Raw genomic sequence first — 15,102 nt, forward strand, 5'->3', positions numbered from 1 at the left:
AAAGGGGAAAAATTCAGATTTTGCTTTTTTAGGAGGGTGGCACGTTTGGTTGTGCGTACGGAGGGGATTTTTCCGGGTCTGGGCGTTACGAGCGGGCTTGAGCCCCTTGTCAGGGCAGGTGTGGGTGCTGCCGCCGGCTCCCGGTCGGTGCGCCGCGGGTAGGGGGGCTGGGCGCCTTCCGGCGGAGGAAGGTTCTGGAAGTGGCGGTTGGGGCTGGTGCGCAGCCGAGAGGGGAGGCGGAAGCCGCGGTGGCGGCGGGTTCTTAAATGGCTGGACGTGCCTGTTAGCCGAGCTGCCGTTACGGTGGCGCCGGCGGAGGGGAGCAGTCGGCGCGCGGTGCTGGGGGTCGCCGTTGCCCTGCGAGGGGCCGGCCGGCCGGCCGGGCTGGCGCCGCCAGGAATGGCCATGGCGGCGAGGGGGAGGGGTGAAATGGCGGCACCGAGACTCGCTTGTGCGTGAGGCTGTGAGGCCGCTTGCGCGGGCGAGGAAGCGAGCTAGGCGGGAGGGCGGTGGGGGCTGTGGGGCGGGCACCTGGAGTCGCCTAGTGTCTGCGGGGGCGGAAAACGGTGCTTGCAAGTTCTCCTTGGTATCGCTTGTGTAGGTGCACGCTAGGAGCGGTTTGCAGCACTTGATTTCTGTTTAGCCCGAGGACCTGGGTGCTATTTAGCGCTTTTTTTTTTTGTTTTTTCTTTTTCCATCTGGGGTCGGTGCTTCCAGAAGTTCTTTCCTTCCCGCCGCATTGCTGTCCCTGGAGGCGACGGCTGCTTCTGGGCGCCATTTTCCCCTTCTAGCTGCCGGGGGCCCCTGTTGTCCTGATATGCGCCACATGGCGGAGCCGGCACGGTAACCGCTCCTGATAACATAGGGCGGGGAAAGGGGAGAACCAGGCCGTTGGGTTGCAGATCCCCCTAGAACGTATAGGGGCTAACGGGGCACTTGGCGGGATGAGGCGGGGGGGGGAAGCGAGCAGTGTCTTTCTAGTTTGGGACCAGTAAACCCAGCTTTGCTTTTGGCAGGCCTAGCCATAGTAGTTCAGAGATCACACTCGCTTGTCAATCTTAACCGTTTTTGTTACTCAGATTCTTAACTCTGCAGAAGTCTGCAGTCAGCTTGGCCGTTATTGCTATATGAAACACATTTCCTTGCTCTGATGATGAATTTTTCTGCAAAGGCTATGCATTTTCCAGTCCTTTGAAGTGGTGCTTTAAGCCTGTGAAGGATGGCTTAAAATAAACAGCAGTGAATCACAGAATCACAGAATGGTAGGGGTTGGAACAGAGTTAGTAAAGATTCACTCTCACACTCCATTCCTGCCATAAGAGTGTACTGTGGAAATTTTGAAAGGTTTTTCTTCCAACTGTCATATTGGGGGCCTTGGCAGGCATGGGTTGTATGTAGGAAGGGGTTGTTTTTATGAAATTAGGATTTTCATCAAGATTCTGAGAGGGACTGGAGCAATGGTAATTTTTATCGTACACTTTTCAGCTTCAGTGCAGGTTTGGGATGGTCAGAGCTCTCTGGACCCTGGTAGACTAGACTGACCAGAGCTGCTTAAAACTAACATGTTTAAGACAGATAGTCTCTCTACATCTAGAGGCTCTTGTGTGTGTTAGTGGAACCACATATTCATGATACTTGCACACAGTCGTTTCAGTTGAAGCACTGGTAGTGAATTTTGTTATGGTTGTGTCGTGATGTGTGGTGCCTAGATGTTGTTCTGGGTAGGGTGTGTACTGCATGACACTTTATACATGGTAGATAACGGTTTTGTGAGAATTTATACCTCTGTGAAGTGTGTTGTTGTTCTGTGTAATGTGTAGTATATGCTTGTCCTTTAAAAAAACCCACAGTTGTTACAGCTGATAGGTTCCACTTCTTTGAGTTTTGCTTACATGTTTATAACTGTTTTCAAAGGCAAACCTAACACTTACTGTCCTACCTGTCTACTAAATTCGCTTGATTCTCATTTTTATAGGAATATAAACATGCATTATTAGGTGCACAACAATCAGTTATATAGGAAAAAGTGTCTTTTGTTGGGCCTGTGAAACTGTAGTGAGTAGTCCCTAATTTTCAAGCAGCAGAACTGAAGTATTTGAATTTGAAGGGAAGATTTGTTTTGGTGGTATGGTTGCTTAAAATGATTTCTCTGCTAGCCTACTCAAATAAATTATAAAAGATACTATAACTTACAGCATGTGACTTTTTAGTCCAAGTCTGGTATGCAGCATCCTTTCCTGTACTCCTTTTGAGAGATGAGGTGAAAGGAAACTTGACATAACATGGGTTTGCTGCCTTTAAACTCTTTGTGTCTAAGTTTGCCTGTCTGTAGAAGGAGGAGACAGTACTAGCTTTCTCTGTGTTCCTTAGAAGAAAAAATACTAGGTCCAACAGCAGATTCCAAGTGGTTTTAAAAGAAACTGATTGTTTTCAAATATGAGGAAAAAAAGTTTATTTTTCTAATGGTTGACTTTCTTGTCAGACTGCGGTATCTCAAGTAGGTAATAGCGTGATGCATTTTGAACAGAAACTGGTGCAGTGCTACCTACAGTAGTTGTCCTTCTGGTACATGCATCTAGATCCAGGCCTGCCTTGGACAGCTGCAGAAAACATGTTGGTCTAAATGCGGATTGGCCTAATACTTTTAAAGGCATTGGTGCACTGAACTGTTCTGCTTATTTTCCACATCTCATTGTTTGTCATTGGTTGTCTAACAATGTTTTTAGATTTATCTTGATGTCCAGTGCGTAGTTGGTCATGTTGTGTTTGTCAGTAATCGCTAACTGCAATGTTTGGGTTGTTTGAACAACCACCGTCTCCCTAAAGAAAACACAAAACCAAACACACCCAACAGATTTTGTTGATTTTTTTAAAAATTAGTTAACAATATAAAGCTGACATGTAATCGTTGCATTTCAGTTCTTGTGTCCCTAGCAGGACAGTTCTCTTTCAGACAACATCATGAAATCTTAAGTTTTGTGGAAGGGGACTACTTTTTCGTGCAATTCATTTATTGTTGCTGTGTGACATAGGAAATGGCAAAATTTATGGTCTAATGATGCTATTGTGTGTAGAAAATGACAGTTATGATACCTGCTTAATATAAAAAGTTATTATAAAAGTATTTTTAACTTGTAGAAGCTGGAAGGTTGTCCTTCCTGCTTTGGTATAATACTACATACAAAATAGCAAATATAATACCTTATTATTGGCCCTGGGTTTTTCAGTGATGTACATGTCATCACAGAAGAAATTTCTGCTAAACAAGTGCAGTGGTAATTTCTCTGGAAGGCAGTAGAACAAAGTTTTGCTGAAAGCATAATTCAAGTTAGTGGATACATACGTGAATATGTATTATTTACCTTTCTGTTTTAAAGGGAATCTGTTTAGTTTTGATACTGCTGCTGTTGAGGGTGGCTAGGTTTACCATGAAGTCCAGTGGTGCAGAATCCCAGAATAATTTTACAGATGCTCTGGCTTTCATTTGTTTTTAAAAATTAATAAACTATTAATTGATGACCCATTTTTAGAATGTTGTTAGCCGTACCTTCATTTATTTTTATTTTTAATGCCTTGGGTAAATAGCATGATAGTATTCACGTACAATTTGAGTCAGAATCTTTTTTAAAAATTACTGCCATCTGGAATAGAATTGGACAGTATGAATAAATTCATGTTTTCTGTAATAAGAACTTTGGTTTTGGTTTCAATTTCCTTTTCCCTAAAAAGCATCTCTTAATGATCTTTGAAAGGACTGTTCTAGAAGTCTTTGAGTGTGGTCCCTTGTTTCTAGTATTTGGAGGGAGAGTTGGGAAGAAGCACTTTATTAAAATCTGTATTGTAAAAGTGGACCCACAGAATTGCATAAAATGCTTGATTTCTTGAATAGTGGGAGAACATTTAGAAGAGCCAAGCCTGATTTTGAAAATCATGTCTTACTGAAAGTTTTTGACACTTAAAATCTCACTTAGTGACTAATTATGCTGATGCAGAGGGGATATTGTTAATTATATTAATGTAATCTTCTTTTCTGTGATAGAGGGAAAAGGAGCAGTTCCGCAAACTGTTTATTGGCGGCTTAAGCTTTGAAACAACAGAGGAAAGCTTGAGGAGTTACTATGAGCAATGGGGAAAGCTTACAGACTGTGTGGTAAGTTTGGCATACTAGTGTGCAACGATGGCATAGAATGTTTAAAAATTGTGAAAGTGAGGAGTTTGAGAGCTTAATGAAAATATGGAATATTAAATTTTCTTAAGTGTACAGTTGGTTGGTTTATACATACTTCAATCCATTGAAGCTGTGCACAGAATTTCCCTTGCGAACTCTGTTGATAGAGTTACGTAACGTTGACAGTCTGTTTCCTTTAAAATCTCCCAGATTAATGACTGATTTCAACAGTTTAAAATTAACTTGGGTGTTATTGGCTGAAGTGCATTAGGGAGTGCTTACACAGAGTACCGTTACATCTGTGTGATTGGTAACCTTTGGCAGAAAGCTGATAGCATGGTCACGGTAAGCAATAAAGCTGGAGAAAGGTACTTTCTGTGTGGTGTTTTCATAGAATCATTTAGGTTGGAAAAGACCCTTAAGGATCATCAAGTCCAACCGTAAGCTTAGTACTGCCAAGTCCACCACTAAACCATGTCTGTCTTTTAAATACCTCTAGGGACAGTCACTCTTGCACAAGTTTCTCCACTGAATTTGTTTTGGGAGCAGTAAATACATAACACAAATATAAAGTCTGTGGTTTTCAGAAAGCTTAAAAGAAATTACATGTTTGATTTTTTTGAGAAATAAAACATAAACGTATGTCACAGATATAGCAACATTTCTGAGTTATGGGTAGTCTTAAGAGGACAACAACGGTTTGAATTTCTGTGATGCCAAGCAGTGCCATTCGTGTACTTAATCGGCATAGCCTGCTACTTTATTATAATTGTGTTTTGAAATCGAATCAGGGAAATTGTAGATGAAGCTTATGTGTTTTCTCCAAATGTTGTTAGTGTTAAGCTTAACATGAGACAGGTACAAATGATTTAAATGTGTTCATTGCTTTCAGGTAATGAGGGATCCTGCAAGCAAAAGATCAAGGGGGTTCGGTTTTGTAACGTTCTCCTCCATGGCTGAAGTTGATGCAGCCATGGCTGCAAGACCCCACACAATTGATGGAAGGGTGGTTGAGCCTAAGAGAGCTGTGGCTAGAGAGGTAAGTACGGCTTTGAAAGCAGGTGCTTTCCATGCTTTGAAAAAGGAGTCTGTTTTGGCTGAACAGCTATGCTTTCTTCTTGTTTGAAATTGTTTGGGTTTAAATTATCTAGTTAAAATTAGGCTGTAGTTGGGGCACTATTTCCCATGCTTTTTGTCTGTTAAATGACACAATTGCGTAAATGTCTATTACTACAGTGAATTATCAAGTTATTCTGGTTGTAGAATTGCATCTGCAAGGGACACAGTGGGTCTGAAAGTATTGCTGGCGAAAACATGTTGAATGCCTGTAATTAAGCAAATTCCAAACTAACTTTCTCTGGAATGGTTGGTGTTACTAAACATCAAAAGAATAAACTCTGTCAGTCTTTCCTGACTTTATTCCAAGATATTTTTGAGTATTTCTGAAAGGTACACTACTGAAGCGACTGAAAATAGAGAATGTAGTAGGGAAACTCTTCCTTTTTCCAGTGGTGGTGTACAGAATCATCTTCGTACTACTCTGGTTTTAGCTCCAGGCATATTTGGTTTTAAAGTTCAGAGCACAAATTCAGTGTGTGCACAGGAATGCAGTGTACCTGTAAACTTCTAGCTGGGTTACTGTGGCACAGAGGTGCTTGAGGAGCAAGTGCAGATTCTAGGTGAGTTCTTTTTACCATGTTGTGGGAGCTCTGGGAGGGTTACTGATTTAAGGTTGGACTTGGGTATTTAATTCATTTGGACTGATGGACTGTCACGATGTGATGACTGATTGAATGAGCTGTCCCAGAGGTCAGGGGAAATGGAAATTGTAAGCACTGGTACCCCTGTTAGCTATCCAAGTTTTTTTTCTATTCCCCGCGGAATAGAGGGTTGGTTAGCATTTGGGAAAAGGTGATTAAAGCAGCCTACGTGCATACTGTTTATACACACAAAGCTATTGGTAAGCATAGCTACGGACTTGCTGAGGTTGAAGGACGTTTGATGTTCATAGGAGTGGAATGTGGGTTTCACTGCTGTTGGGGAATGGGCAGAGGAAGCTGGCACATCTTTCATCAATTACAAAAGTTCTGCTGTAGTTTAAGGTACTAAATACTTGCGGTTCTGTCAAAGTTGATGACATGTTTTCTCTGAATATGATTTAAGGCTTCTTACTTACTTTTATGCAGTTCATAGCAGTTCCATTATCTTTTTGGTGCTTTTAAGTCTTTGACATGAAGGGGGAAGGAAAAACCTGCAAATCATCCTGTTACTTCCTTCCCAGAAGGCCTTTCAAGGAAGGTTGCAGGGACATGCATCGTAAGAGGGCTACCTCAGCACTTGAAAAGTCTTAGTTTATCAGTATTCCATTCCTGATATCCTGGAAAAATAGGGATTTGTGAATATTTTTTTTTTGTGATAATTTAAAGGATTTTTTTTAACAGGAATCTGGAAAACCTGGTGCTCACGTTACTGTGAAAAAACTATTTGTTGGTGGTATTAAAGAGGACACTGAAGAGCATCACCTTCGTGACTACTTTGAGGAATATGGAAAAATCGATACTATTGAAATCATTACTGACAGACAGTCTGGTAAAAAGAGAGGGTTTGGATTTGTTACGTTTGATGACCATGATCCTGTGGATAAAATTGTATGTAAGTGAGCTTCATTTAAGTCTTTCATTTGATAGTGTTCATCCTTGCAGTCATGGTAATTATGTAAAGCTAAACTGAAACTAAAGAGATAGTGGGACTAGTTATGTACACAAATATTTGCTACATCGTCATTTTGGTGAATTGTGTGGGAACACGTATTTTAAATAAGTACTGGCTTTTTTGCTTAAAAATCATATGGCATTTCATTTTTTAAAGATGATATGGAATATATGTGGATTAATTTGGAGGTTCCCTCCTTTTTGGAAGCCTGATAGTCTTACTTGTTGCCAGATCAGTACTTAAATGCTGATGGTATCTTATTTCATGTGGTTACAGTGCAGAAGTATCACACCATCAATGGCCATAATGCAGAAGTAAGGAAAGCTCTCTCTAGACAGGAAATGCAGGAAGTTCAGAATTCTAGGAGTGGGAGAGGAGGTATGTACAAGTAACGGTTAATGGTTTGTGGTTGATTTTTGTGTTCACTTTCTGCGATCTCACTGCTTATAAATGTTAAACTGTTACAGGGAACTTTGGTTTTGGTGATGCACGTGGAGGTGGTGGCAACTTCGGCCCAGGACCTGGCAGCAATTTCAGAGGGGGAGCCGGTAAGACAGGCATGTTTGTAACATTTTTTTTTTTTCCCCTATTTATACTGTCTTTCTGGTTCTGGGTAACTTTATAAGCTGCCGCTGTTTAATTTGAATGCAGCTGTGTAGCAGTTAAGAGAATTTTTAGGAAAAATAACTTGTGAACCTCTTTTGTAGTACGCTGATTGTGGGGATATTCAGTAAAATGAAGTTCGTTTTTTTGTTTTGTTTTTTTAAAGGATTTTATTAAAAGCCAAAATTAACCTAAACTTAATCTTGTTAAGGAATTCAGAGATTTCTCCTCTGTATTTCTATGTAACGCTTGCCTGACCTTTACAGTGGAAGGGCTGTGTCCAAAATTAAAACTGAGTACATTACAAATGCAAGAAAAAACAAGATGTAGAGCAATGATTGGATATGTTACTTCACATATATTTTTCTGAATTGAAGTGTACGTGTGCTTAATCAATAGTCTCCGAGATATGGTCTTTGAGGTCATAGGGGTTTGAGAATTCAGTTAGTTTGCTACAGGTGAGTTGAAATACTTCGGGTTTTTTCTCCAACAGATGGATATGGAAGTGGCCGCGGATTTGGTGATGGCTATAATGGATACGGTGGAGGACCTGGAGGTTAGTTTACTCTGGTGGAGGTAGTGGTGGTGGTTGTTACTTTCTCTGATTCAGAAACATTTTTATGTTCACTTGCTATTTGTATAAAATACATATTAATTGCTGAAGCCATTTGATTGACTTTAAGAAGTACATAATGGCCATTGGCTCATGCTAAATCTTTATATGGGAAATTGTATGATTGTTTCTTGGACAGCTGTGCCCTTTTCTTTAGAATAGCAGTGTTTCTTAAATTTCCTGAAAAAAAATCAAGATTTTAATTAAGCCTTTTTATTGAGGCTTTTAGGTAGTCTGACTGGTGGATTTTGGTTACAGTTCAATTAGGGTGGGTGTTGGTATGTGCCTTTAAAAATACTGTTCATAGAAATTTCTTCACAAAACTCCTACCCTTTTCTTCCGCTGTAGACTTCCAAACTGAAAAATAATGTCCTCTGATTCTGTAGAATTAGGTTGCCTTCTATGCTGAAAAGTTTATTTTAAAGGATTATATTGTCACAGGTGGCAACTTTGGTGGCAGTCCTGGTTATGGAGGAGGAAGAGGAGGATATGGTGGGGGAGGACCTGGATATGGCAACCAGGGTGGAGGCTATGGAGGTGGTTATGACAACTATGGAGGAGGTAACATACCGGCTTGAAATGACCAAGCATTTCAGTTGTAAATTAGTGCAAGTCATTTGTGATGTGGGGGGTGAATTCTGGCTGAATGGCAGAACTCAGAGGGTTGTCATCAGCGGCACTGAGTCTAGTTGGAGGCTGGTAACTAGTGGTGTCCCCCAGGGGTCAGTACTGGGCCCAGTCTTGTTCGACTTCATCAACGACCTGGATGAAGAGTTAGAATGTACCCTCAGCAAGTTTGCTGATGACACCAAACTGGGAGGTGTGGTAGACACACCGGAAGGCTGTGCTGCCATTCAGCGTGACCTGGATAGGCTGGAAAGTTGGGCAGAGAGGAACCTGATGAGGTTAAACAAAGGCAAATGCAGGGTCCTGCACCTGGGGAGGAACAACCTCATGCATCAGTACAGGCTTGGGGTGGACCTGCTGGAGAGCAGCTCTGTGGAGAGGGACCTGGGTGTCCTGGTGGACGACAGGTTAACCATGAGCCAGCAGTGTGCCCTGGCTGCCAAGAAAGCCAGTGGGATCCTGGGGTGCATCAAGAAGAGTGTGGCCAGCAGGACGAGGGAGGTTCTCCTTCCCTTCTACACTGCCCTGGTGAGGCCTCATCTGGAGTACTGTGTCCAGTTCTGGGCTCCCCAGTTCAAGAAGGATGAAGAGCTACTGGAGAGAGTCCAGCAGAGGGCTACAAGGATGATGAGGGGACTGGAACATCTCCCTTACGAGGAGAGGCTGAGGGAGCTGGGCTTGTTCAGCCTGCAGAAGAGAAGGCTGAGAGGGGACCTTATAAATGCCTCTAAAGATCTTACGGGTGGGTGTCAGGAGGATGGGGCCAGACTCTTTTCAGTGGTGCCCAGCCACAGGACAAGGGGCAATGGGCACAAACTGAAGCACAGGAAGTTCCGTCTGAACATGAGGAAGAACTTCTTCCCTCTGAGGGTGACGGAGCACTGGAACAGGCTGCCCAGGGAGGTTGTGGAGTCTCCTTCTCTGGAGATATTCAAGACCCCCCTGGACAAGGTCCTGTGCAGCCTGCTGTAGGTGACCCTGCTTCGGCAGGAGGGTTGGAGTAGATGACCCACAGAGGTCCCTTCCAACCCCTACTGTTCTGTGATTCTGTGGGTGTTGTAAATGTTGTCTAAGGAAACTCTTGTTTTCCAAATAGTATGAAAATGCAGTTCGTTGCATACCCTGCTGGAATACCTGTGTGATTTTGTACTTTATTTTAAGTTACAGTAATGGGATAATTTTGTGAGTGCCATATGCATTTTAGTTCATCTAGGTATTTCTCCACTTCTGTATTGATAATGCAGGCAATTATGGAAGTGGAAACTATAATGATTTTGGAAACTACAACCAACAACCTTCAAATTATGGCCCAATGAAGAGTGGAAATTTTGGTGGCAGCAGGAACATGGGGGGACCATATGGTGGAGGTATTGTATATGTCCTGACCTGCCTTGGAGCCAGAGTGGGTGGGCTTTAGTCTTTTGGGGAAGTGGAGGGGAAGATAAGACAAAGGGGTAACTGTTGTGAACTAGAAAAGGGTAGGTTAGGATTAGATACAAGGAAGAAATTCTTTGTGACGAGGGTGGTGAGGCACTGGAACAGGTTGCCCAGAGAAGTTGTGGATGTCTTCTCCCTGGAAGAAATGTTCAAGGTCAAGTTGGATGGGGCTTTGAGCGTGAGCAACCTGATGCACTGAAAGATGTCCCTGCCCATGGCAGTGGGGCTGGAACTAGATGACCTTTAAAGGTCACTTCCAACCCAAGCCATTCTCAGATTGATACGCAGAAATTGGGTAATTTATGCAATAGATGGACTGTAGTGCCCATGTTCTTTCTGCAAGTTGGCTACAACTTTTCATCTTGAAGACTGTAAAGCTTCTCTTGGGGAAAACTATTATTACTATTTTTTTAAAGGTCAATGACAAAATACTTTTTCCAAAATATTATTAAATGTTTTGCAGTTTCTAGTCTGTAAAGGTTGTAGCCAAGTTTCATGTTCTGTGCTATCAGAGTCTAGTGAGTCTAGTTAATGTCCAGTAAACTTGCTGGGATTCCTCCCCCCTCCCCGTGTTGTAGTGTCACTTTTTTCTGACACGTTCCTGCATTTTGTTGTCTAAATGTTATTCAATATGGCGTGTAAAGCTTGTGATACGGAAACTGAAACACAAAGCCCTTTCTTGCAAGGTTTAGCATGCAAATATAGTCAGCCCTTACAGGCTCGAGACAGTACTGTGCATCAAATTACTTGTGACGCTGTTCAGTCTTTTTAAGATTTCAGCATGTAGTTCTTGTGGCAGTTCTTGGAGGTTATTTAGAGGAACACAGTGAGACATTAAAATCTTTGTGGTATATGCTGTCTCTGGAAGTAAAGTGTATGTAAATCTCCATACAGTAATCATAAACATTCCTAGATGTAACAAGTGTACTGATGTAGCTGTTCTGTGTCTTGTTTTTCTGCAATTGCAGGAAATTATGGTCCAGGGGGCAGTGGAGGTAGTGGTGGATATGGAGGGAGGAGCCGTTATTGAGTTTCTGCAAGCATGCCATGGGTAAGTATGCTTGTAAGTCTTAAAATAGCAGTGATTCTTGAGAGTAGCTGCAGGAGTTAAAAGCTTTTTAGGATCATATTATCTTTCCTTTAAAATATGGTTAGATGAATAATTTCATAACCTATTTTTTTACTCTTTACTTCTGTTGAAACAGGCTTCACTGTATAAATAGGAGAGGATGAGAGCCCAGAGGTAACAGAACAGCTTCAGGTTATCGAAATAACAATGTTAAGGAAACACTTATCTCAGTCATGCATAAATATGCAGTGGTATGGCAGAAGACACCAGAGCAGATGCAGAGAGCCATTTTGTGAATGGATTTGGATTATTTAATAACATTACCTTACTGTGGAGGAAGGATTGTAAAAATGCCTTTGAGACAGTTTCTTAGCTTTTTAATTGTTGTTTCTTTCTAGTGGTCTTTGTAAGTGTAGAAGCATTCCTTTGATAATGTTAAATTTGTAAGTTTCAGGTGACATGTGAAACCTTTTTTAAGATTTTTCTCAAAGTTTTGAAAAGCTATTAGCCAGGATCATGGTGTAATAAGACATAACGTTTTCCTTTTAAAAATTTAAGTGCGTGTGTAGAGTTAAGAAGCTGTTGTACATTTATGATTTAATAAAATAATTCTAAAGGAAATATTGTGTAATTTTAGATTTTTTTTTTTAATATTGTAAAATAAGGCAAGGAGTGGGTAGTATAAGGTCCCACAAATAATATAAAGCGATTGTTGTACATGTAAAATTAAATGCTGGTCAGAAAAAAGTATGTTGTCTGTAAATGATCAGGTTTAAAGTATCTAGATAACTGAAGGGATATCTCTGCAAGGAGAAACACCTTTTTAGATCTTTTAGATGCTGCTTCTTCAATGGCAAGGAAAGGAAAAATCCCCAGCGAGGTACTCTTCCAGGGACACAGGTCTAGTACAAGAGAACTCTTGAAAACGTCACTAAGTTCAGCCAGTCTTAAAAAGCTGAGCTGTATCTCTGCAAAGCTTTAACTACAATAGTATATAAGGATGCCAACGAAGGCTGAGGGTGTAGAGCAAAATAGTTCTAAGCTTCAGTTAAACTTCTTTAGGTAAGATCTTATTTACTTTTCCTTTCTTAATGTTTCAAAAACAAGAAAATAATAATGTATGACAGTATTCTTTCAGTATAGCGATTATTGTTATGTAGTTTTAACATAGCAATGAATTAACAATTACCAATTGAAAAGAAATTTGTGAATCCTGTTTTCTTGTATTATTAAATTTTTTACAAACAAATTTTTGTTAATTTCAGCTACTTAACATATTTTTTTCCTGCTGGAATCTAGCTATGGTATGAACCCTGGACAAGCATAGACTGCTGCCACTGTACACTGCTACAGTTGAACAAATGAGACCTGCAAGTGTCCATTAGTAAAGCTTTGCAAGGGTTCCATCCCTGGTGTTGGTAGTTAAAATGGTAGGTCACAAGTTAATTAAATCATACGACTTTATTTTTGCATCCTGCAACATTTTATTTTTTCTTGGGAGTCTGTGCGTTATGGTGGTTGCAAGGTAATGCAATGAAGGTAGTTCTGTGCTGTTGAAAATGAACTCTGTTATGTGTGTTGTCTGCTGTAATCTATTTTATATAACGCGTTTCATCCTGAAGGTTCCTAAGTATCTGTAGACTGTTTACGTGTAAGGAAAAAAATTGCATCACAGAATACATCTGCCTCTGTGAAGGAATGTGTCGTCCATTCTTTTAACAACTGCATAAGCAGTTCTTTAGGAGGGGAAGTGAAAACTTCAAATGAAACTGCAGGTGGTATTTCATAAGTGTATGATGTAATTATGTAAATTGGAATTTTGCTAGAACGTTGAGGTTTCCACCATTTTTTATAGTTCTTGCAGCTGATAAACCTTAGTGCCAAATTCAGTCAGCCTTACTCTCACTGCATTGAGTGTTTACACCTCAAATAAATGAAAATTCATCAAGTAATGAGTTACTCAGAGTAAGGGTGGCATATGCTACTAGATTTGGTTTTTCAACAAAAATCAACAAAACCCACTCAAAGTGCCCTAATTTCAACGTTTCGTTGCCTTTGAAAGGTAACCCACTGAAGAATGTGGACTCAGCTAATAAAAGTCCTGTTCCTTTTGTGTTAGACACACCAGTGAACTGCTTATACTTTTTTTTTTTTCCTTCAAAAATGGCTGAAGTTCCCCTATTGGTAATTTGGTTTAGACATATGTGATAAACATCTTCAGATACACTTTTTTTTTCTTTGGCAGGAAGGTGCCATGCTGCAGGTAACTAATGAAGAAGTGGTCAACCACAGAAACGCTTCAAGAAATAAGAAATTCTGTATCATCAGAAAATAGTTGTTTTTGCTGCCTTCATTAAAAAAATCTAGAGGTTAAATGAATACTGATAAAACATCACAATTAGTACAGCTCCCTGTAATGCTGGGTTTTTTAAATTATAGTAATAATGTCTTGTAAACCTTTCAAATAAAACTCAGATTCATTAGGAGAAACAAATCACTAATGTTAAAATAGCAAACATTCTGTGAGTAGAAAGTTTAACTACATATTTTTTATAACTTTCATAGCTTTAAAATAAAGTGGTTTTTTTATACCAAAGTAGTTCTAGTGTAATGCTTAATAAAAAACTTAGTGTGTGTCTAACATTAAATAATGTTGATGTGCAGCTTTTAGACCCTTTCATGATTTGAAACATTCAATTTTGAGGTGGATTTAAAACAAAGTCAACTTTGCAAGTATATTCACAGAACTTGTATCTCTGACCATAGGCACCTGTTCTCTGTTGGGAGAAACAGTGCTACAAATTAAAAGTGCTGATCTTTTTGCTGTTGGACACATTTGCTTTAAAATAGCTTTTTGGCTGTGTTTTATATCACTTTATAAAAATACCTCCTCCTTTCCTGTTAATGATAACTGACCACTTAAGACAGTTTGCCGAAATGCGATAGGGCAACAGCTTTATCCTTTTCACCTGTAAAAAGCTCTTAGCATCAAGAGAGAGTGAATGGAATGTAGAGTTCTTGCTGTGCCAGAACTGCATTACTGATAGCTGCATCTTCTGGGTAAAAAACCCCAACAAATCCCTCCCTCCCCAAACCAAACTTCCACGTGTGTGCTTGGGAAAGCTTCAGTTGGGAATATATTTGAGGGAAGGTATCTTCACTCTGTGCTGTTTTAACCTGTTACCTACCTACGCGGTTTATTCTGAACTTGAAATCTTTATGCTTGGCTTTGGTAGGATTATAATGTCTTTAACCTTTATATAATTCAAAAGTGTATTTTAAGGACTCGCATATGATTTTTTCTGTTCCTTAAGTTGAACTTTGAAATGTTTGTGTAGGTAGCCAGTGGGCTGCAACGGAAGCAGAAAATGAAGACGCACAAAATCTACTTTACTTTCTTCTTTCCAACAGAACGAGTTGATGAGTTCATAAGGAATTTGCTTTCTTTCCTGGAACTTAAATTTAGTTAATGGAAGTTTTTCTTTACAGTTGCTAAGTCCATATTGATACAACACTAAAACAAAACAAAACAAATACACAAACCAACCCACAACTTCAAAGGGGAGTAATTGTTCTCTTTTTGTGTTTGAGATGTTTACACTCTTCAAGTAGTTTTGCAACAAGCTTTAAAATTTACTTGAATTACGTATATTTTCCATAATGAGGATGTTCTGATTTTGATCTAGTGGCGATGGGGAAAGGGAGTGTATAGGGGACAGCAGTATGCAGAAACTAAGTTACCTGATACAGTCTTGAAAGCTTGGAGTATTTCAGTAAGTTTCTTGTTGTCTTACTGTTGAACTTGCACGACTTTTCTGTCTTGGTATGTTCTTAAGAACTCAAGTGAGGGACAATCACAATGTTTACTGATGA

The 15,102-nt window shown here is 40.2% G+C and overlaps 1 protein-coding gene across 6 annotated transcripts in view; it reads left to right on the forward strand.

The window, feature by feature from the left end:
• HNRNPA2B1 (heterogeneous nuclear ribonucleoprotein A2/B1) overlaps nucleotides 1–13,825 on the forward strand; it is a 15,501-nt gene extending 1,676 nt beyond the window's left edge. For 2 of the 6 annotated variants that reach the window (XM_075419107.1, XM_075419112.1), the window contains exons 2-12: nucleotides 4,040–4,150; nucleotides 5,061–5,207; nucleotides 6,610–6,820; nucleotides 7,157–7,258; nucleotides 7,348–7,437; nucleotides 7,977–8,039; nucleotides 8,538–8,657; nucleotides 9,968–10,090; nucleotides 11,129–11,211; nucleotides 11,366–12,291; nucleotides 12,529–12,693. In XM_075419107.1, coding sequence (XP_075275222.1) covers nucleotides 4,040–4,150; nucleotides 5,061–5,207; nucleotides 6,610–6,820; nucleotides 7,157–7,258; nucleotides 7,348–7,437; nucleotides 7,977–8,039; nucleotides 8,538–8,657; nucleotides 9,968–10,090; nucleotides 11,129–11,190 — 1,029 coding nt within the window. In that variant the 3' untranslated portion in view covers nucleotides 11,191–11,211; nucleotides 11,366–12,291; nucleotides 12,529–12,693. Of the gene's footprint in view, nucleotides 1–4,039; nucleotides 4,151–5,060; nucleotides 5,208–6,609; nucleotides 6,821–7,156; nucleotides 7,259–7,347; nucleotides 7,438–7,976; nucleotides 8,040–8,537; nucleotides 8,658–9,967; nucleotides 10,091–11,128; nucleotides 11,212–11,365; nucleotides 12,292–12,528; nucleotides 12,694–13,474 lie in introns of those variants that run through there. The other 4 variants (XM_075419108.1, XM_075419111.1, XM_075419110.1 and 1 more) reach the window with 4 other exon arrangements.
• The last annotated feature ends 1,277 nt before the right edge of the window (nucleotides 13,826–15,102 follow it).

This window comes from Opisthocomus hoazin, chromosome 4 (assembly GCF_030867145.1).
Source record: "Opisthocomus hoazin isolate bOpiHoa1 chromosome 4, bOpiHoa1.hap1, whole genome shotgun sequence".
NCBI classification, from domain to species: domain Eukaryota; kingdom Metazoa; phylum Chordata; class Aves; order Opisthocomiformes; family Opisthocomidae; genus Opisthocomus; species Opisthocomus hoazin.